The sequence below is a fragment of the Lissotriton vulgaris genome, chromosome 1_1 (genome assembly GCF_964263255.1).
Source record: "Lissotriton vulgaris chromosome 1_1, aLisVul1.2, whole genome shotgun sequence".
Classification (NCBI taxonomy): Eukaryota; Metazoa; Chordata; class Amphibia; order Caudata; family Salamandridae; genus Lissotriton; species Lissotriton vulgaris.
The window spans coordinates 1112980140-1113004137 of record NC_141685.1 but is presented as its reverse complement, the minus strand read 5'-3'; the positions used below and the strand labels follow the sequence as shown (position 1 = coordinate 1113004137).

Sequence of the window (23998 nt, the reverse complement as noted above, 5' to 3'; positions counted from 1 at the left end):
AGGGGTCTTCTGGTAGAGAGTATGGGAAAGAAAAGGCAGCGTGGGACAGAGTAATAAAAGGAAATGAGGAGAAAAGTTTTCTAGGGCAGAAGAAAGATGTGAATCAAGAGGAGAAGGTGGACTGTGACACAGGAATAACTGGAAAGTAGAAAATGGTCCTGGGATAGTGGTATAGGGAAATGAGGCTGATGTCCTGCAGTAAAGGGCTTATGGCTTGGACAAACGAACAAGCAGGTGAAAAAGAATAAATTACTTCTTTAAAAAAAAGATACTGCCCACAAAGCCGTTCTGCAATGAACAGACTCAAAAAGGAGGAAAGAGTTTCTTTCTACATACTTGGAATGGATAGTGGCAAACAATTCTGGGTCTGAATAACTAAGTCAAGAAATGAAACTACCCGTTACTGAAAGACCATGTAAAGTGAAGATGCATATCTTGCCTATTCAGTCATTCCAGGAAAGCCGGTAGCTCCAATACCATTCTTTGCCAAAGGCACAACCCTTCATCTATGAATCTGCATAATAATAGATTCACATCTCTAAATGGATTGGTCATCATCAGGTATAGGCTCAGCCCCTTTAATTGTTCCATGTACAGGTTCTCTAAACTGAGAACACACTTTCTGAGCAACATTCACATTTAGTCAGAAATACACACACCCAACTGATAGTAGGTATAATATTGTAGAAATGTATATCACTGGACTGCACTTACACTGTGTTATAAGAACTGTATGTGCCTTTTTGAAGTACTGATAAAAAGTGTAAAAAAAAATTTAAAAAAGAAATACACACACCCATCAACCCATACCCCTCCATGTTATTAGCTAGTACCACAGTAGGGCCAGTGGAAGATAGCTGACTGAGTTTAAGGAGGTGCATCACAAACATAGCAGCAGGCAGAGCAAGAGGTAGAGCAAATGAAAGGAACAGCACTGTCGGACTACCACTTATTTGCAGACACGTGAAGCACACTAATTATGAGAAGCCCTGCTGCCACTGAGACGAACCTGCTACCCGACTGTTGTATTCATGAAGTGTTTTTCCTTCTCTATTTATAACACAACTTAACCCCTTTGACGCTCATGATGGAACGGTTCCGTCATGAGCGTCGGTTGGCCTGTGCTCATGACGGAACCGTTCCGTCATGAGCCCGTTGGCTCATTAGAACGTTCAGCACAGCGCAGGAATCTGCGCCGCGCTGATGAGGTTAAATGAAGCATGCCACAATTTTCAATCCAAACAATCAGGATGGAGCATTGTTCTCTCTGGTTATAGTAATATCGGTAGGACTGCTGCCAACATTAAGATGCTTCCCCATGAAACCATGGTCTTGGATTAGTTACTGAAATTAAGGTCTCCCTGGGTAAGAGGGATGCAAAGTTGGTGGAGAGGATGCTGTAGGAAGCTGGCTCTGTATATACTATACCAAAGTGAGGTATAGTGTGTACAGAGTCCAGTGGAACCTAAAAGCTAGGCAGGGGTAAAGTAGATAGCACCTCACTCTCTATTTGTGGTAGTGTGCAGGGACGGACTGGCTGTGGCTGGCACTGGGCACTTCCCGGGTTGGCCACCAGGGTAGGGGGCGGTTTTGGGCCGCTGGGGGCCGGTTTTGTTATTGGGGGCCGGCAATATCAGCCCGCTGGAACAAAATCGGCTGAAACCGGCCCTTGCAAACAGCTCGGCCGTACCCTCCCTGCCCCCGAGGGGGGCAGGCCAAGCAGTTTGCCAAGACTGATTTTGGTTCCCAGTCCGGCCCTGGTAGTGTGGTCAAGCAGTATGGCTTTATCAGAGGACAGTGTTAAGCATTTGTTGTACACACTCAATCAGCAAATTAATTCACACATTCAAAGACTGAACTTCAGAGCAATTGTTTTTGTATACAAATATTCTTTTAGTTATTTTATTTTCTAGAGCCAAGCAAGCCTGGCACAAGTAAGCAATAAATACTTTACAGTAGTAATGCAGTTTGTACACAGTTTGAATTGCAATTGTAAATGTACTTTGATTTGAGTTGTGTTACTGATAATGCAATGCTTTTCAGAACACAGTACATATACTTTGTTTAGGATTTTTAGTAGAATATCATGCAAGTTATTTTCAGATTACTTTTCTTACACAGTGCAGTATACCTGGACACTGCACTGGGAAATTTCCTGTAAACAGGTAAGTAAAAGCGTTTTGGTTATTTAGTTACAGTTTTAAAGGATTTCTTAGATTTTCCAATTTACAAACTTTTCATTAAAAAATAGTCAATGTTATCCTATGGAGGAAAATAGTGTTATCGGTTAACAGGTAAGTACTTTGTTGTGGGAGTTAGTATTCTGGGGTTAGACTCAGGGATCCCCCAGGGTTATGAATGCACTCTTGTTACACCCTCAGCAGCATTAGGGCGGCTGGGTGCAGAGTGCTGATGCCCAATGTTATCCATTGGGGGTTAAGGGGCCTCTGGTTGGTGGCTGCTGACAAGCAGGCCACTGGGTTGTGGGAGCAAAGCTCCCGGACTTAAGCTCAGGGCATATGGGGGTTTAGGGCAGCACAAAAGGTGCACCCTTAGCACATGGGGCCCCGGGTGCAGAGTGCTGTTTTGGCGTTGGGTGCCCTGTAGCTTTCAATGGGGAGTCTCCAGTTTGCAAACCCACTGCAGGCTCGCGGATGAAGGTCTTTTGGGTGCGACCACCACTTGGAGAAGTAAGTTGGGATGTTGGGGATTGGTTAGGCACCGTCAGTTGGGCCACCCAAGGCCTTGGGGTGTTGGGTGCAGGGGTGCCTTTTCTCGTCGGATCTTCTTACCAGCTCCTGGTCGCGGTTTGGGGGACATTCCGGTTTGAGGCTGCAGGTGACAGCTGGAGGCTTGAGGCAGGTCAGGGATCACTGGATCTCTTGGTGTTGGGCCACTCTAACTCGGGCCTTGTGCGTCAGGTGCAGAGTGGGGCATACTCGCGGATCCTTGCGGAGCTGGAGTGTGTTGTTGAATAAATCCAGATTTCAAGGGAGACAAAGTCTTTAGGATGGAAGGCAGGCAGGTCCTCCTGGTTTCTCGAGGTTGCTGGCTGCATGACATACCAGGATTTCGCTGGAGCAGGTTCGAGGTGCGTAAAGGCCAGTAGGGCTGGGGTCAAGTCAGTGGGGGTGCCCCTCTTATGAGCTTTGGCACAGTTGTTTGGTCCTCCTTCTTTTCTTCTTCTGGTTTCTTGTCTGAGGAAGCAAGGTTCAGAGGTGCCCCTAAATACTAGATTTATGGGCGTAACAGGTCGGTAAAAAGGTTAGGGCTAATGGGTCCCATCCCTGGGGTGGGTACACTCCCTATTATGCCACCCTCCAGTGGGAGGGGGGGCATAAGCCCTTGCCTGGTTGGCTGGGTGCCCCATCTGCAAGATGGTGACTGATCTAAGCTAGGGCAGTAAGTTGTAGGCATGGTACACAGGGATGTGTGCCATCTCGAATCTTCACATTGTTCTGCACCAAAACACGCAGCCTGCAAAGGCAGTGTGCGAGTGTAATGGTACAAGGCCTCTTAGGGTGGCACACTAACTGCTGCAGTCCTTAGAGGTCTTCCCTGGTCACAGTGTCCTGGGTACCTGTGGTGCCATTTACCAGGGGCTGACCTGTGGCTAGAGTTGCCAACTGGGTTTTGTTTTCAATGCAGTTTTAGGGAAAGAACATAGGCCCTGGGTACCTGATTGGCAGGAACCCAGGGCACACTCAGTCAAAACACATCAGCAGTTCAGCAAAGAGTGGGGGCAACCATGCAGAAAGAGGACACTTTCTCACACAACCCCCCACCCCAAACGAGAGGATGAGACCAACCTTTCCCTAGAGAGTCTTCATTTTCTAAGTGGAAGAACCTGGGAAGTCCATCTGCATTGGCATGGGCAGTCCCAGGTCTGTGTTTCACTACAAAGTCAATTCCCTGTAGGGAGATTGACCACCTCAACAGTTTAGGATTTTCACCTTTCATCTGCATTAGCCATCTGAGAGGTCTGTGATCAGTTTGAACTAGGAAGTGAGTACCAAACAAGGAGTAGTTTATGTCCTGTAACTCAAGTTCTGTAGTAGGGGTATCTCTGTTATAGTCATAATCTAGTGAATAGTCCCGCCCATGTGCGTGGACCCCGGCAATCAAAAATAATCTCTTAAGTTGTTTGAAAAATGCAGAACTGCAAAGACACTTAAGAGAGAATTTAAAGACAAATAATGCAGCCTATATCCACAGGCTACACTGTCCAGTACTTCAACTAGAAATTCCACCAAAAATAAACCACACACACAACACAGCCTGCCTAGTTTCTTCATAGAGAAACTTGCCTCTACCAGTAAAAGCCTCTGGAATGATAGAGGAAGGCATGGACAGACAAGCCCCATAGGCTGCCATTATGTGGCTTAAATAGGATACTGTGCCTTTAAGAGAACTTTCCAGAACTTCACAGTATCCCAGAATACACTGCGGGTCCCTTTTACTTTCAGTTCTTTTTGAAGGCGTAACACGCCTGACCTGCAGCATTCCTCACATGAATATCTCTCTCCACCGGGGAGGCGGGCGGGCGCTTATGACTATAACAGAGATACCCCTACTACAGAACTGGAGTTACAGGACAGAAACTACTCCTTCTGTAGTAGGGGATCTCTGTGTATAGTCATAATCTAGTGAATAGAATGGCAAGCCCATCCCCACACCAAAGCGGCGGTGGAGAAACGAGAAATAACACCACTATTGTGCGAACAGATTTCGCAGCGAAGCCTGCCCAACCTCAGTGTCTGCCCTGGCATCAGTGTCCAGGCAGTAATGCTTAGCAAAGGTATGGACCGACTTCCAAGTGGCGGCCTTGCAGATTTCTGCAATTGGAACATTACGGAGCAACGCCGTCGTGGCAGCTTTGCCCCTGGTGGAATGAGCCTTAGGTGTACCCCCCAAGGTCTTATTAGCCTTTTGGTAACAAAGTTGTATGCAGGACACAATCCACCTAGAGATGGACTGCTTAGAGGTAGCAAGACCCGTCCTGACTGATCCATAATTGATGAACAATTGGTCTGACCTACGAATATCTTTGGTCTTATCCAGATAAAATTTCAACACCCTCCTAACATCCAGGGAATGTAAAGACCTTTCCGCTGGAGATGAAGGATTCTGAAAAAACGTAGGCAAAGTTATAGTCTGGTTGACATGAAAATCAGAAATAACCTTGGGAAGAAATTTAGGGTGAGTACGCATAACAACCTTAGCAGCATGAAATAAAGTATAAGGTTCTTGGCAACACAACGCCTGAATTTCACTCACCCTGCGGGGCCGATGTAATGGCCACGAGGAACGTCGCCTTCCAGGACAGGTGCTGCAACAAAGCCTTATGAATAGGTTCAAAAGGCTCCTTCATCAATCTGGACAGCACCACATTCAATTCCCATGAAGGTGAAGGAAGCCTGACAGGAGGGATCACTTTCTTCAAGCCTTCCAAAAAATCTTTGATCACAGGGATCTGGAAGAAGGAAGTCTGTGAAGGGCATTTCCTGTAGGCCGTCAATGCAGCAAGATGAACCTTAATGGAATGGACATTAAGTCCAGACTGCGCCAAATGTAGAAGGTAAGGAAGGATGACGTCTTCTTTGCACGTCATCGGGTCACAGTTCTTGGACTTGCACCAGATGCAGAACCTCTTCCACTTGTAAGCATAGGAAGTCCGAGTGGAAGGTCTTTTAGACTCCTTCAGCATGTCCATGCAATCTTCGGGCAGATTCAAATGGCCATATTGCACTATCTCAGGAGCCATGCCGCCAAACTCAAAGACGAGAGGTTGGGGTGCAACATCTGCCCCCCGAACTTCGTGAGAAGGTCCGGGCTGCACGGCAGCCGTATGTGAGGAAGGAGAGACCGGTGAAGCAGGTCGGTGAACCACCACTGCCTGGGCCATTCCGGGGCAATGAGTATCATCCGCGCCCTGGACCGGGCTAGCTTGATGAGTACCGCCGGAATCAGGGGAATGGATGGAAAAGCGTACAGAAAGCTGTTCGACCAGCTGATCCATAGCGCATTCCCCAGCGTCCCCTTCTGGTAGTACCTGGAGGCGAAGTCTCGGCATTTGCTGTTTTCGGCGGTGGCGAACAGATCTACGTCTGGAGTCCCCCACCTTGCGAAGACTTCTCCTAGTACTTCGTCGTTTATGACCCATTCGTGGTTTTCCTGAATCAGTCTGCTCAGTGCGTCCGCCTGAACATTCTGCACACCTGGTAGATGGGTAGCCGTTATCGTCAGTCCTCTGGCCAGAAGCCAGGGCCAGATCGCCTGCGCCTCCTGCGACAGAGTGCTTGATCTCGAGCCCCCCTGCTTGTTGAGGTAATACATTGTGGTCGTATTGTCCGTCTGTACAAGCAGAGAGTTGGTCTGGAAGGACGGATGAAAGGCCTTCAGTGCCAAGTGAACAGCTCTGAGTTCCAGGAAATTGATGTGATACGTGGACTCCATCGGGGACCACGTTCCTTGAAACTGTAAGTCTCTGGAGTGCGCCCCCCCAACCATGGAGAGAAGCATCCGTCACAATAGTCTGAGAGGGAATGTCCTTGTGGAAGGGAACCACTCTGAGGAGATTCTCCGCTGAACACCACCACTTCAGAGACTGAAGAGCATGCAGAGACAGCCATATCTTGTCGTCCCAAGATCCTTTCCTCGGACCCCACTGGTCCTCCAAGCACTCTTGCAACGGTCTCATGTGCAGTCGTGCGTGTGGCGTTAGGAAGATACAAGAGGCCATCGATCCCAGTAGAGAAGACATCGTCCTCACTGTTGTAGATGGAGTGGTCATAAGAGCCTGAGCCTTCCAAAGGAGTGATAACAGTCGTTCCTCCGAAGGAGACACGCTTGCTGACAGCGTATTGATGGAGGCTCCCAAGTACTGTATGCATTGGACCGGAGTCGGGACAGACTTGGACATGTTGATGTGCAACCCCAGCTTGTTCAAGAGAACGCACGTCTTCTGGAAGTGTGCTCGAGCTTCCGAGAAGGAGGAGGCCTTGATCAACCAATCATCCAGGTTCGGGTAGACAAACACCTTGTTCTTCCTCAGATGTGCTGCTACCACCGCCATGCACTTCGAGAATGTTCTCGGCGCAGACTTTAGCCCGAATGGGAGTACTGTGTATTGATAATGATTGGCGCCGACTTGGAATCGCAGGAACTTCCAGTGTTTGTGTGCAATGGGCACATGGAAGTATGCATCCTGTAGGTCTATAGCACATAGCCAGTCTCCCTGTTGCAACTGAGGATAAATCTGATGCAACGACAGCATGCAAAACTTCTCTCTGCGAATCCATTTGTTTGCCTGTCGCAAGTCCAGAATGGGTCTGAACTCGTTCTTGTCCTTCTTGTGAACCAGGAAGAACCGGGAGTACAGACCTCTTCCTCTCTGGGACAGAGGTACATCTTCTATCGCCCTTTTCCTTAACAGGATATCGGCCTCCGCCTGGAGCTCGCGCAGTTGATACTGCGAGCCGACCGGAGGAATCGATGGAGGCGGGCTGGTGAACCGAAGACTGTATCCATTGCAAACAATATTCAGCACCCACTTGTCCTGAGTAATTTTTCTCCACTCTGCCAGAAATAATTGAACGCTTCCCCCCACCGGAGTAGTTAACGGATGCAGGGGAAGTAAGCACTCAGGGCCTAGACTGTGTCGACTGTTGGCCGCCTCTGCCCCTCTGGCGCTTCTGGAACGGCCTACGGAACTGCTGCAGTTGTTGCTGTTGCTGTCCCGAAGCCTGGTCACGCCCTCTGCCCTGTTCCCCGAACCGTCTCTGGAACGGGCGGTACGATTTCTTTGACTCCTTGGGCTTTTACAGACCCACAGCCGTGAGTGTTTCGGCCTCCGCCTTCATGCGGGCCATTTCATCATCCGCATGTTTCCCAAATAGGGTTTCGCCAGAGAATGGAAGATTGGCAACCCTTTGTTGTGCGTCAGGTTTTAGTGACTTAAGGCGGAGCCAGGCGTGTCGGCGCTGGTTAATCCCATGGCAGAAGCCATGCGCCGCCAAGAGGGAAGAATCGCTGCGGGGCTGATGACCTGATTCGCCACCAACATCCCCTCATTTAGCACCTCCTGGAAATCTTCTCTCTTGTCACGAGGCAGATGTTCCACAAACTGCTGTTGGGAGTCCGAGAGCACGGTCATAGCGCCCCAGCAAGGCCGTAGCACTCGCAGCCTTCATGGAGGTCGCCGACGTCCCACACATCTTCCTCCCTGTCAAATCCATCCATCTAGACTCTTTGTCTGGAGGGACTGTGGATGACGGAGTGGTGGCATGCTGTTTACGAGCCGCCGTCACAATCACAGAGTCCGGAGGAGGTTCCAGTCTTAGAAAGGCCAGATCCGAATCGGGAGCCTGGTATTTTTTCTGTAGTCTCGAGGGGGCCGCCTTAGTCACCGCCGGAGTGAGAAAAAGGTCCATGGCCGGACCCTCCAGGCCCGGTACCAGTGGCAATAATGGGCGAGACAGATGTTTCTGGTGCAGTGTCTCGAAGATTACCGATGTCTTGGGCGTGGGCACCGTCAATGAGATGCCAAATTTTGCTGCACCTCTTAACAGGACATCGTGAAAAGCCACCAGATCATCAACCGGTGACACCCTTGTATCCGGTGACCCCGACAAAGTTGGAGAGTAGTCCCTGGTCTCCGAGGACCTCGTATGGGAATGAGACCTGCGCCTCCTGTGGCTTCGTCTCGACCGCGTGGATGACCTGTTGCGCGATCGTTCCCTCCTCCTGGAACAAGAGCGCGATCTACCAGTCCATGGGCGCTCCGCAGGTTTCCGTGGAGGCGTCTTCCGTGGCCTATCCTGGGGTTTCAGTCTAGGCGTCCCCTTAGGCGGTGTAGGAAGGGGAGGCAGTGACACCGACCTTGGCGGAGGAACAGGAGGTATCTCCGACCGAGGAGCGGGCCCATGCGGCGGAAGCGGTGGTGGTGGTTGTCCTGAGGGAGGAAGTGGTGGTAGCGGAGGGTTGATGGGAGGATCCTCCTTAGGTACAGGAGGAGGGGGCGACTTCAGCCGAGGCGGTGTACATACCACCGAGTACACCGATCCTGGTGTCTTCTTCGGGGGAGGGGACTGCGAACCAGCCCCTCCAGTAGGTGATCGCCGTCTCCGGCGCCCTCCACCAGACCCAGCGTGACTTCTGGCGCCAGAACTCCTTCTGCGCCGTTTAGGAGAGCTGGAACAACTCAGAGACGCCGATCTCTTCCTTCTCGACGCTGAGCGTCGCTTTTCTGGCGTCGAACGTCGCCTCCGCAACTCCGGCATCGAACGCCGCCTCCGCAACGTCGATCGCTTCTTCCTCGACGCCGAAAGCCGCCTCCGCGACGTCGAACGTTCAGTCTTCAACGGCGAGCGTCGACTCCTCCCCGACGCCGACCGCCTCGAGGTCCTCGACGCCGAGGATCCCCTCGACGCCGACCGTCTTCTCGACGGCGACCGGCGGTGTCGCCTCGACGGCGAGCGCCGACGCCTGTCGCTCCTTCTTCGACGCCGATAGCTCGACGCGGACGTCGACGACGACGCCGAAGACGCCGTCGACGGTGGTCTTGATGGCGGCCTAACCAGGCTCTTCGACGTCGATTCTTCACGCCGTCTCGACCCGGAGCCCCGGGGAGATAGGGAACACACCGTCGTCATCCCTCTCGACGTCGTCGTCGATGCCATCGACGCCGACGGAGACCGGGACCGTTTGCTGGTCTTCCTGCCTCTGGGGAGCCCCCCAGAGGCCTCAGCAGAGGCAAAGGGAACCTTCCCAGCCTGCCCAGACCCACCTGCAGCCTGCAGTCGTCTCTCTTCTAGGCCTTGAAGCCTAATCTTCAGCCTTTCCCTCAGGGTCCTTGCTGAAAGGTTCTGGCAGATGTCACAGTCTTCAGGGACATGTGCTTCAGGGAGACAGATGATGCAGACGTCGTGTGGATCAGTCTTGGACTTCTTCCTTCCACATGCGGGGCACTTGTCGAAAAGAGCAGGCATTTTAGAGCCCTAAAAAGCCTGAACAAGCACACAAGAGAGAAGGGAAACACCAAGATATAATTGCTGAAAACATTTTTATCCAAAACGTGCACAAATAATCCAATAAACCCTTGAAAAAGGGAGAGCTCAATGCCAGGGTCCTGTTAGCAGGAGCCGGAAAAAATAACTGAAAGTAAAAGGGACCTGCAGTGCATTCTGGGATACTGTGAAGTTCTGGAAAGTTCTCTTAAAGGCACAGTATCCTATTTAAGCCACATAATGGCAGCCTATGGAGCTTGTCTGTCCATGCCGTCCTCTCTATCATTCCTTTGCTTTTACTGGTAGAGGCAAGTTTCTCTATGAAGAAACTAGGCAGGCTGTGTTGTGTGTGTGTGGTTTTTTGGTGGAATTTCTAGTTGAAGTACTGGCCAGTGTAACCTGTGAATATAGGCTGCATTATTTGTCTTTAAATGCTCTCTTAAGTGTCTTTGCATTTCTGCATTTTTTGACAACTTAAGAGATTATTTTTGATTGCCGGGGTCCACGCACATGGGCGGGACTATTCACTAGATTATGACTATACACAGAGATCCCCTACTACAGAACTCCTGTTTCTACCCCACTAGCGGAATTTGTGAAATCACTGGAATTGACGGACCTTTGGCACCAACACCACTCACTGGATCATAGTTATTCTTATTTCTTAGGGGCACATAAAACTCTTTCTAGGATTGACTAAATCTTCGCTCCGTCAGGGAAGATTCGGACAGTAGATGAAGTAGAGTACCTTGAAAGAGGCATCTCAGATCACTCACCGCTGAGGTTAAAAGTAGGGGAGGGGAACGCGGACAGCGTCCAGATTGGAGGCTGAACACATGGGAGCTCCGTGTTATTAGAGCAGAGACGAAGTTATTCTTTCAGAAGAACGCGGGCTCAGTGTCCTCAGAAGCCACCCTCTTGGAGTCCTACAAGGCAGTCTTTCAAGGTAGACTACAAGAAACAATAGCACAGACACGGAGGGGAGAAATTTTACAAATAGAAAACCTAGAAGGCCAACTCTTAAAATTGGAAGGTAGTATCCCACCGGATGATGAGGTAGGCTTGCTTAGGCAGCTGGAGGTCACACGTGGGGAGCTTCTGACTCTGGTAGACAGAGAAGTACGATCTTCAATTCTGGCCGCACAACACAGACTGTATGAGTCGGGGAAATAGAGCGGGAAAACTCCAGAAATAGAGCGGGAAAACTCCTAGCTTGGTTAAGCCGAAATGAAAGAGAGGCAAACTAGTTAAGTCAGATAGTAGAAGCAGACATGCAACATACAACAGCACATGCAATAGCGGGAGCACTCGCACCCTACTATACTAACCTCTACGAGGCCAAGCCGATATGAGACGAGGACCACATAAGAGACTACCTTATTGACATAGTCATGCCCACTCTGCGGCAAGAAGACAAGGAAACCCTAGAGGCGGAGCTAACCCTAGAGGAAGTACAAGCCGCCATCACTAAACAAAAATCAGGCAAAACCCCAGGCCCGAACAGGCTACCAGCGGAATCTTTTAAACAAAACCATAGGTTACTGGGTCCCCATCTACTGAATATGTTCCTAGCGGCAAGGGGAGAAGAAACACTATCACCAGATCTTTGTCAGGCCACAATGGTGGTCATACCAAAACCATGCAAACCCCCAGAGGGTTGTGGGTCCTACCGCCCAATATCGCTTTTAAATATTGAGACTAAGATTTTAGCTTCCAACCTTGCTACATGACAATTGACGATAATTACGTCACTGATTCATAGGAACCAGTCAGGATTTATGCCTAAACGTACCACACTCCTCAATCTCTGCAGACTAGCAAACTGGTTAGATATGGCAAAGGAGAGAGTTACTCCTCAGATGCTTCTGTCGTTTGACGCCGAGAAGGCCATTGATACTGTCCACTGACCATTCTTGAGACCAGTGCTTCTAAAACTTGGTTTTGGACGTAATTTCCGGTCCTGAATTGATATACTGTACACAAACCCCAAAGATTCAGGGTTAATGGAGTCAAATCAGCTGACTTCTCCATTCAACGAGGGACTAGGCAGGGCTGCCCGCTATCCCTCCTGCGTTTCGCACTTGTTCTAGAACCATCGGCATGCTTAATTCGAACACACCCAGACATAAAGGGGTTCCAAGATGCCGAGGGGCAGTTGATGGATAAACAAATCTCCCTCAATGCAGAAGATATTTTACTCTACATATCCAGCCCTGACACGACACTCCCCCCCCCACTTAGTTAAAGAATATGGTAGACAGGCGGGGTACAACATTAATTGGGGGGGGGAGTCAATCAGTGGCTCCGTAGACACACATTTTATATCGATACATCTTTCCATTGCAGAATATGGCTTTAAATACTTAGGACTATATATCTCCACTAATGTGACAGACTGCTTTGCTCATAACATCTAGAGAGTCCTAGCGGAATTTCACAAGGATGTAGTTAGGTGGCAGCGCCTCCCCTTGACACTACTCGGGAAGGTGGCCATGTATAAAATGATAACGCTACCTCAGTTAATCTGCATCCTCCAAAACACATACTACAAAATTCCGGAAGCGGTTTTTCGGGTGATAAAACGATGAAGTGTGCACACTACTATGGGACGGAGGCCACCCCAGAGTAGCACTACAAACGCTGCAACGCAGTCAGTTCAATGGAGGAATCACACTACTGGATAACCAGGCGTAATATAGGGAGGCGCACCTCACAGTAATTAACGAATGGGGACATCCCACATACGCCCTAGAGAGCCTCCAATTCCGAAGACACTCTTATATACTCTACATATATGGGGGCCATGGAGTGCGGGGCCTATTGCCAGCAACACAGAGGGTGATTAAGGCATGGAAGGAAGCGAAACGACATATGAAATGGGGGAAAAGATTACCTAGGTCACACCTCTATGGAAAGGGAAGCGACTACCAGAACTAGCAAAGCTGTGGGGGTTTAAAGGATGGAACACAATCGGGATCACAACACTGGGAGACATATTAAGGCAAGGCGAGTGTTGATATCCTTTGCAGATCTCTAGGCTGAATACATCCTGACAGATAAACAGCATTATAAATACATTCAGTTTCGACACGCTTGGAGAACGGAAAAACCTGACATCATAGATATTCCTGAATATGCTCCATTAGAAGGCCGGTTGCTACAAGAGGAGATACCCGAAAAAGCAGCCTCTTGGACGTACAAGACCCTGATAAACAATATGCCTGACAACTAACTAACACTTAGAAGCAAATGGGAAGAAATTAGTCTGGAAGATATAGACTGGGAGGCAGCTTTGATGTACCCCAGGGAGGCGGCGATCAAGCTTAGGCTATGACTGATCCAGTTTAAAATACTACACAGGGTATATTATGACAGGGTGGGACTCCATGCGATGGGCAGATCAGAGAAGCCAATCTGCCTGCGCTTTTAAAACGGAGCGAGTCTCCTATATACATACCCTATGGGAATGTCAACTAATACGTAGATACTGGGTACGGATAATACAAGAGCTGAATAACATACTAGAAACACAAATTTCATTAGATCCAAAGTACGTTCTCCTAGGCATACAATCAGACATTGACATACCCAGATACAAACTTTTACTAAGTAATTTAGAACTTATAGTGGCAAAGCGAGACGCAGCCAGGTACTGGGGGCAGCAGAACTCCCCACCATGAAAGAGTGGCAGGCTGGTATGGATATATATATGGGGCAGAAACAAACAGTATATAAAGCAAGGGGGTGCCCTAGGAAGTTCCTGAGAGTCTGGCAGCCATGGTTAAGCTATTATAATTTAGAGATGGAGGAAGAGGACATACAACTCGGCGATATGAAGGACATGGGCTTAATACCTCAGAGCCCACGAATAGTTGAGGTGTATGGGACACATTTAAAGAGGGGAGAGTGGGACAAGGGATTTATGGAGAAGAATTGCTACAATGCGAACACTGTATTCTTACCAATTATGATTGTCACCTACTGTATCACACTGGTGCTATGTGAGATATACCTGCTGATAATTTCTTTTTTTTGTTTAAATAATAAATAAAAACAGTTTTAAAAAACAAAAAAGGATGCACTCTTGTTACACCCTCAGCGGCACTAGGGCGGCCGGGTGTAGAGTGCTGAGGCCCACTGTTATCCAATAGGGGATAGGGGGCCACCGGGTGGTGGCTGCTGACGAGCAGGCCACTGGGTTGTGGGAGCAAAGCTCCTGGACTTAAGCTGAGGGTAAATGGGGGTTTAGGCCAGCACAAAAGATGCACCCTTAGGGGCACTGGGGCAGACCGGTGCAGAGTGCGTTTCTGGCGTTGGGTTCCCTGTAGCTTTTAATGGGGATTCTCCGGTTTGTAAACACACTGCAGGCTCTGGGACGAAGGTCTTCTGGGTGCGACCACCACTTGGAGATGTAAGTTGGGATGTTGGGGGTTGGTTAGGCACTGTCGGTTGGGCCACCCAAGGCCGTGGGGCATCGGGTGCAGGGGTGCCTTTTCGAGTCAGATCTTCTTAGCAGCTCCTGGTTGCGGTTGGAGGGACTTTCCGGTTTGCGGCTGCAGACGTCGGCCAGAGGCAGGTCATGGATCACTGGATCTCGGGTCAGGATCGCCGGGGAGTCCTCCTCTTGGTGTTGTGCCACTCGGGCAGTGGGCGTCGGGTGCAGAGTGGGGCAGACCCGCGGAGCCTTGCGGAGTCTGTTGTTGAACAAAACAGTGTTCACAGGAGACAGTCTTTGGGATGGAAGGCAGGCAGGTCCTCCAGGTTTCTCTAGGTTGTTGGCTGCAGGACACACTGGGATTTCGCTGAAGCAGGTTCAAGGTGAGGACAGGCCTGTAGGGCTGGGGTCAAGTCAGTGGGCGTCCTCCTCTTGTTAGCTTCTTTTCTTCTTCTGGTTTCTTGTCTGAGGAAGCAAGGTTCAAGGTGCCCCTAAATATTAGATTTAGGTGTGTTGTAGGTTGGTAAAAAGGTTGAGACCAATGGGCCCCTTCCAATGGGAGGGGGGCATAAGCCTTTCCCTGCTTGACTGGGTCCCCCCATCTGCAAGATGGCGGGGACTGAGAGTTGTGCTTCACCTCGCCTCCCCCACCTGAGGGGTGTAGTTGGCAGAGGTGGGCACACCTCTCTTCCTCACTTGTTTTTCTCGCCAGTTTTCCCGTCCAAAATGGGGGTCAGAACCAGTGGGGACAAGTTGCTGAAAGCAGCAAGTGGCCTGGGGAAGCTAACAAGGCAGCAAACCTTTGAAGCTTCCCCTTCGTGTACCCTGCCCATTCTGGGGAGGAGGCTTGGCAGCTCATCCCAGGATGTGCATTGTTTGAGGCCCCCCGAGAGCAGCAGGCTCTCAGCCCCGGGGGTCCAGAAACATGTCTAGTGGTGGCAGCTGAAAGTAGCCACACTAGTGGTATGTCGTTTTTCAGTGGGCATCTCTAAGATGCCCTCTGTGTACATTTTTCATTCAATCCCACACTGGCATCAGTGTGGGTTTAATGTGCTGAAAAGTTTGATACCACACTTCTCAGATTTCAGTGCAGCATTATGGTGCTGTGGAGTTTGTAATGACAGACTTCCAGCACCATATACTCCTAACGGCAGAATTGCACTTACAATGTCTAAGAATGGACTTAGACACTGCAGGGTTACAGGGCTCCTGTACCCTCACCACTGGTATAGTGCACCCAGCTAGAGGGGTGACTGATCTATACCAGGGCAGTGGGTTGTAGGCATGGCACACAGGGATGTGTGCCATGTCGACTCTTCACTTTGTTCTGCACCAAAACACGCAGCCTGCAAAGGCAGTGTGTGAGTGTAATGGTACAGGGCCTCTAAGGGTGGTTGGCACAATAAGTGCTGCAGCCCTTAGAGATCTTCCCTAGTCACAGTGCCATGGGTACCTATGGTACCATTTACCAGGGGCTGTGACCTGTGGCCAGAGATGCCAATTGGGTTTTGTTTTCAATGCAGTTTTAGGGAAAGAACATAGGCCCTGGATACCTGATTGGAAGGAGCCCAGGGCACACTCAGTCAAAGCACATCAGCAGTTCAGCAGAAAGTGGGGGCAACCATCCATAAAGAGGACGCTTTCTCACAGAGGCCCAGTGATGGATAAAAACAAGGTTTAGGATGAGATCATGAAGGGGCAGGGGACAGGAATCTGAATTCGAAGTCGCTGAAATAAAGGGAACTGTAGATTGAAAGAGAGGTGGTCCAGTGGCAGAGGAACAACAGGCTGAAAGCTAAGAGGTTGAGAGGCAGAGGGGCAGAAAAACAAGGAGGTTCACTTTGTGATTGCTCATGGCACATACAAGCTCCATTAACAATCACTGTCATGGAGGGGAGGAGCCAAGATGGCGACTGGTGAGGACGTGTAGGCTCCCGGCTCCGGCGACTCCCTGTCCTCCGCACTGTTGTCCTGCTTCATATCCTGATTTCTCCGACGGCGGACGATGCGCCCTGCTGTGCTGACTTTATTCATCCTTCCCGGGCCTCCCAGCTTGCCCGGCAACCGGAGATACGCGATAGCTGCAGTCAAGCCCTGACCCCAGAACCACGCCACCGGCCGTCCCCGAGCCGAGTAGGCTGTGGAGCGGCCGTTTTGCCTGCGACTCGCTGACCTTGAGAGGGGGGCCGTCTCTCCCCGGATTGAGCTCCTGACTGAGCTGCCTGCAATGAACTGCCGCGATCGGAGCCCGGTGGTCTACCTGACCCTCAGGATGCCTCGTAAGTAACGCGCCTTTGTCTTGGACTGGCAGCGGAAGATAAAGGGGACACGGCCATTTTGGTGCAACGGCGGATGCTTGCTATCCTGTCCCGGGGTGACGGCTAGTGGTACTACAGCCCCCAGTCTCGGCAGTCCGACCTTCATCGGCTCTACGGACTTGGAGCCCTGTGTTGTGGACGGCCTGTGCTACACTCGTTTTGTGGCTTGCTCTCTGCCTTGCGCATCGGGATGGGATTGATTGCCTCGGAGACTGAGGGGGTGTGCATACCCATGTCTGCGGGTTGTGTCGCCCGACGAGCGCTGAAAGCCGATATGCTCGTTCCCCTCCGGGAACACGACTGTGAGGAGCTCCAACCACCGATCTCCTACAGGGATATCCTGGCCGCCCTGTCTAGCCTCCGTTTGGACATGTATGCGGGCTTTAGAGCGCTGGGTGAAGGTCTCGACGCAATGGCATCCGATCTACGCGGCGATCGTACTGTGGAGGGCAAGCCCAATCTGGCTTCATCTTCAACCGAGCCGACGAGGGATGTAGGGCCCTTCATTTCTGACGGTGCAGTCGTGACTGCCTCTGCCTCTATGGACGTCTGCCATGGGCCGGCCAGTACATTTGCCTGTGTTACTTTGTATCCTTTGTCTCCGGGACTGGTTGATATGCCGCCTGCAACAGTGTTACGGCCTCACGCCCGGGTCTTGCCACTGTTGCCTTTGCCCTGTGCCCCGGAGGCCCTGTGTTTCCCCGATGGACCGTGGAACTTGATTGCGACGAAGACAGTATTTATTGGTGACGTTCACTGGCCATTTTGTGTTATGGGGTTTCTTTCCATTGATGGGCGGCCATGTTGGTTCTTTGTCCTGGTGGGGGCGGGCCTTCTTCCTGTGTTTCTTTCCTGGGTCTGTCCGAGGTCGGGTCAGGGCTAGGTTCTCCATGTACTGCCGATTGCTGGGCGGGTGGGACCGGGACTGGAAGTTGTACAACCTTGCTTAAGTCGCACATGTTATAAAGTTTTCCCTGGCTGCTTTTGTATTAATAATTGGTTTTCAATGACTGTAAATTGTATGGGGACTTTGTCGCTGATCGGAATACTGGGAATGACTCGTTTGGCTCCTCCTCCCGCTCCACTTGTAGGGTTTTTTTTTTGAGGGTTGTAGATTAGGGTGGCCTTTTCTCACTCTCTATATTTCATGGTGATGTTTTTCTTATTTTCTTCCTTTCTCTCTTCTTTCCTTGCTTGAACTATATTTCGGGTTCTTTATGGGGCGACAGGCACATTGTCGGGGGGGGTAGGCCGTAGCCTCCGCGTTGGTGCAGGGTGGGGGGGTAGATTTTAGTTTACATATTTAGTTTCTATGGGCCTTTTCTCTTCTTTTCCTGCGCTTTCTTGTACTTATTTCCTTTCTGGGTCTGTGACAGAGGATGGTTGGGAGTGGGTGGCACTGGGCGCGACACGAGTTTGATTACTGCTGTCCGCTTTGTTTTACCTATTGTTCTGTCGCCTTGACGAAGAGCTTTACGTAATTGATATCATTTCTATTGTTGCCTATTCATGTGGACTCAATGTACGGACTCGGATATTCTTTACACCTCTCCTTTATGGTTTTATTTTACCAAAAACTTTAAAATTTGACCTCACTGATCCTTCTTCCTGGCGGCACGTCCTTTTCAGTGTAACTGTTATTAATTGTTGTTGTATCACATGATGCCGTCGGTAGACCGTATTGTTGCCACCTGTGCTCATATATGTCGTGGCCGGCCGGATGGTTGTAGGCCCGTATTTGTTTTCCTGCAACATGCATAATAAAGGTCTTCAAAAATTAAAAAAAAAAAAAAAAAAACAATCACTGTCATTTGATCTACATACCAGGTCCATTAGTGTTCTTAATCACATTTGTTTTGTCCCTTTGAGCTTCTTCCTGCAAAACAAATCAAGATGGTTAGAGCAATAATGGAGAGATTCAAAGCAACAACAAGAAGTCAAGAAGACAGCATAGTGAAAAGAGTGCAGTTGTATTATACTTGGATATTTAATACACCCATCTAAGCGGTACAAAAGGGGGTGGTGATGGACGGAGCATCTGAATCAATCAAACACTCACACCCAGTCAAAAGATCTGTGTTTAATCCATCACCGTTCTTTAGCCCACTCTGCCACCCCAGTTCAGACAAGGCTATATGCAAATCAGTCTGACCCTGTGCCTCATGGGAACAGTCCAGCCCGAACTGCCAAGCCATGTCTTCTCTGGACCGGAAACAAGCTTCCGAGGACCGGTTTCTGGCATTCCAGCCGTCTTCAGCCCGGCTTGCTTGAATCCAGTGGCAAAGTGAGCAAGGGACTCACGTCTGAGCATACCCTGCCACACTTATGGCGGCCAAAAGCGGTACAAAAGGGGGTGGTGATGGACGGAGCATCTGAATCAATCAAACACTCACACCCAGTCAAAAGATCTGGGTTTAATCAAACACCGTTCTTTAGCCCACTCTGCCACCCCATCTAAGTCATGAAAAGAGAAAAACTGAAACAAATTTATAGAGGCATGAAAACATCACATCTTATGACTCTTATGATCACCAGAAGGCAGGTATTCTTCTGAAAAAGTTTAACTCCTCAGTATCAAAACCCATTAGCCCATTATTAGAGATATATGGAAAGAAGGTGCTAAGTACGGCCCTTTATGGAGCTGAACTTTGGGGGTTTGAGAATCTAAGAAATTTGACGCTAGTGGAAAAATTTTTTTTGAGAAAGGCAACTAGCATTCCGCTAAGTACCCCGCTGACACCATTAATGTGGGATCTTGGAAAAAAATCTGTCCAAGATCTTGCTTCCCTACGTCCGCTACTGAATTGGCGTAGGATATGGACCACAGAAGAACTACAGCACTATGCGGGGGGCCTAAAGGAAATAAATGCCAAAGATTCCTCCCATAAAATACACTGGCTGAGGCCATTAGGTCCCTGTTATTCAGCCTGGGAATGGGGGAACTCTGGGATGACCCTGCAAATGCTGTATTCCCCTCCAAAAAAATTCTGAAGGCTAACTATTGGGAGATGGTTAATTTAAAAGCGTGTACAAAGGATCTTTCTTCACATCTAACAGGTTGTTTTCTGGAATTGAAGGCCCAACCGAAGCTGGAATTATATTGGGATGCCATAGAGAAGCAGTATAACCGTAAACTCTATTTTCAACTTAGAGTTGGCTCCCTTCCAACAAGGTCATTTACAGCTAAATGGGCAGGAGAAAACGACAATGATAAATGCCCTAGGTGCAGGGACGAACAAGAGTCTATAAGTCATCTTCTCTTTTTTGTCCCCTTTATGTTGCTCCTAGATTGATGTGGGTGAAACCTATTTGTAAACTGATTGGCACCCGCAGACATGAAGAGGCATTAAGAATTTTATGTACAGACCCCAGTCCCCCAATTGCTATAGCTGTGGCCAAGTTTTTGAAATAGGCATGGGTAATTCGGGCAAAACAATTACGTCAGTGAAATGAGAATCTAAGATCCACCTGTTTATTTTAGCAGCAAATATAGGGGATGTATCATTTAATTGAGCTTTGTGTAATATCACCCTGGACTGTATACATTGATGAGTTTTATGGATTTTATGAATTTTAGGATAAATGACATTCGGCAATAGTCCTTTGTAGTTTAATCTTTTTTTAAATATTTATTGTATACATTTTAATGGAATTTTATGTATTTGGAATTGTGTATTTTATGTACTGCTTTTATGACTTAATTGTCGAATAAAGTTTATGAATTGACACTGCAGTTACCAGAATAACTTATCTTCCAAGTCAAGCTAAACTCTCCTTCACCAGCCAACACCCTCCAAACCAGTTGTTGCACCATTTTCCACTTACCATGTTGGGATACGGGAACTCAAAACGCACATAGGAATCAAGATCATTGGGAGAGCTACCTAGAGAAAGAGATGGAAATACGTTTAGGAAAATGTAAGGCACAAGGGACAGAGAAACAGCAGAGATAAAGAGTATTGAACCACTGAGCACAAGACATTAAAAACACACCACAAGCTGCACTCAGGAGGATTCCACAAGTACAACAAATCCTAAAGAACTGGACTTGGAGGTCACAGCAACAGTCGCCATCAAGTGTAGCCACAGTGAGAGCCCAACAACCATTGAGCAAAAGAGGTTCAGATCAGACCACCATCAAGAGTAAGCAATAACGTCCTGAAAAATAAAGCATCAGGACAAAATGCTATCCAGCATTCATTTAGTCTAACAAACACCTAACAAAACACCACCATCACAGAGAACAATGCAAGAGCAATGCAGTGTTTTTTGAGAGTTCAACAACTTCAAGTTCAACAATTCCTTTAGAGTACAAGACTAGGCATCAAGAAGAATGCAAGAGTCACCATACAGAGAATTCAGAATACAACAATACCACTGAAGATTAAGGGCCCGATTTAGCTCTTGGCGGGACTGGTCCCGCTGTAGCTTTTTGGCAGTCTTCCCGCCCACCACATTGGCGGTCCACCCGCTCGATTTAGATTTTGGCTGGGCACAAGAGGGAAGGCCGCTGCGGTCCAGCTGACTCTGCCAGGATCTGTCTCCCAGGTTGACGGCATCAGAAGATGAAGGGGCTCCTTGAGGGAGTTCCGCTGACATTCCCACCGTCGAGATTACGAAGTGCCTTTCTGATGAGGCAACTGTGGCAAGGAAAGCTCCAAGCTCGGGTTGGCGGAAACCAACAAAAAAGGGCTCCCACCACCGATTCAGTCTTCAACGCCATTGTCCAGGTCTCACTGTGCTGCTGCTGCGAGACCACGACACTCAGCCACCCCGTTATCGCAGGATTCTAAGGTAGGCTTTTCTGGTGGATGTGCGTGTACAGTCAAAGGTGTGTGCATGTTGTTGGTGTGCAATTCTATATGTAAAAATAATGGCCAGTACACAATATCTACATATACATATTGATATACACACAACCTATATGTGTATTGAGATGTAAATAAGTAGTACTAACCTGTCTTCATGCCACCATTGCCCCACTACATCAGAACTCCGCCAGCTCATCAGGAACATACATCTTAATTGGTTTAGCGCCATCTTGCCGGGCTTACGGTGACGAAGTACTGCTAGCCAGCAGAAAAGACCACAGCAGTATGTCTATTGCCGCAACATGTAAATACGGCGAGCAGGCCACCGTCACCTCTGCAGAGTACTTGGGACTGCCGGCAGGGTGGCGGTAAGACCTCTAAGACCTAAATCAGTCCCTAAGCACTGGGAGATGGCAGGAACCACTGATAGTAATCAGAGAGTCTGTCAGCCCCACTACAACCAGGACAAGGCATCGATGACAGAGCCAGCACGCAATCAGAAGATTTGAAAGAGCATGACAAATCCTAAAGAACACAACCCCACATGGAATACAGGGCAAGAGCCCCCATCAAGGGCAATCAAAAGTGAGGGTTGGATCACTGATGCACACAGGACCGTCAGGTTAGAACAAGAACTGCCATTAGTAATATTTTAAGAGAGTCCTAAACACTTACTAAAGGGGAAAACGTACAGGTCGAAATACAGACAGCCTTTGGAGCCAAGATTCTGACAGACACTGAGCACAAACCAATGCAGAAGAGACAGACCAAGAACCAAAACTGGGAGTGTTTTGAAATAGTCCATACACTGAAAGGGAAGTCATGGCATTGAGGGTACAACAGGAGGAACGTTTGGGAGTACTCAGATTCCCACAATCTACTGAAGCTTGAGACTAGGCATAGGGAGTATGGTACTTTCAGGAGTATTTTCAGAGTACAAAAAAACGTACAAAAACAGACATAAGGTACACAGCACACTCCGCGATTGTTTAAAGTGAAGTTCCTTGGTTATATAAGCTTGAACAAACCCAGAGAAAAGAAAGACATGTAATGACTTTCACTAAACAGTGTTACCGTAGTCTATTGGAAAAAGTTTTCATGAGCTAGAAAAAGTATGATCAACACTAAATGATAAGACAAGGCTTGAACGATGAAGCAATAGTCACCACTGGGTGTATCCTATAAAAACTGAAGAACAACAGAGGCGTGAAGCATGGAAAAATCCATAATACAGAAAGAGTCTTTACAAAAACACAGTACATGACAAAGCAGAGAGGATAGGGCAAGAAGTATCAACAGAGCAGTGAAAGGATATGATTATATTAAACAAAGGAATGGACGACGTCATGTATTCACCTTAATAATGCAAACACATGGCTTCTGCAACTCCTCCACACTCATTCTAGTTCTCTCCTTCAATCACACTAACACACTTGGGGCCTCTTTCCATCCCTCAGCAGTCGATCTGTCTTCTTTATCCTTCAATAATTCACATGTACCCAATACCCATGCAATCCACCTCACTTGCCCATCTACTGTTTTATATCTTGACAGTATGCTTTCAAAAACGTTTACAACATCTTTACTCAAAGTGTATATTCATCAGGAGTACTGTAGCAATTCTAAATGTGCTATTATACTCCAGCATTATGTTTAGCCTTTTATACTTCCCCATCTCAAGTTTACACCATGATACTCTTCATCTATCAGTGCTCATCCTGAACAGGCATAGTTAATTTCAGTATCCTACTGACAAGTACACTCTGCTTTGCGCTCACCTGGAGGTGCCGGTAGATTGATCCCCTTCACCACAATGAGCACCATGTCGTTGGTATTCAGGTCGGGGAAGATCCTGAAAAAACAGAGAGGTCTCAAATTAAATAATATACAATCTAAGCTGAAATGATGTCATATTAATAAAAAACGCTTCCCTTGATCACTAGATGATGCAATTATTTGTTTGAACACAGGGCATTAACTGATTTCTTGTTACCTTTACTAAAATGAAGGGACTTGCTGGCTTTTCAAATAATGGGCTCAGAACAGTCTAGCTGTATTTGTGATACAGAATCATTTATTTTGTACCGTTCCTTCTCTAGGCCCCAACACAATCGTTTCGTTTTGTTAGTCAAACAAGTTAATATAAATTCTTACATTGCCTCAATGAGGGAAATCACATACACTCACAATCAGGAAGCAAGCAGCTAAGGCAATATTTGGAAGCACCAAATGTGATTGGTCCAATGTGCTAAAATAACTCCCCCATAGCCAGTGAGGAGCCTAGGCCAGCCAGACCACTTTGTAGCCCAGTGCCAGAGCTCATCAGGTCACTTATTTACAAGGCAATGATACAACAGTGAAACGAAAGTAATTGCATCTCCCAAGATCAAATTAACAAAAGGGTAGCCGTGCTCGAATACAGCTTCA

General features: G+C 48.5%; 1 protein-coding gene across 2 annotated transcripts in view; it reads right to left on the bottom strand.

Moving 5' to 3' along the window:
- Nucleotides 1–23998, bottom strand: part of CC2D1A (coiled-coil and C2 domain containing 1A) — a 205185-nt gene that overhangs the window by 108975 nt on the left and 72212 nt on the right. For both annotated transcript variants that reach the window (XM_086963634.1, XM_086963638.1), the window contains exons 18-20: nt 23350–23423; nt 20586–20644; nt 18585–18636 (exon numbers count right to left, since the gene is read on the bottom strand). In XM_086963634.1, coding sequence (XP_086819760.1) covers nt 18585–18636; nt 20586–20644; nt 23350–23423 — 185 coding nt within the window. The remainder of the gene's footprint in view (nt 1–18584; nt 18637–20585; nt 20645–23349; nt 23424–23998) is intronic.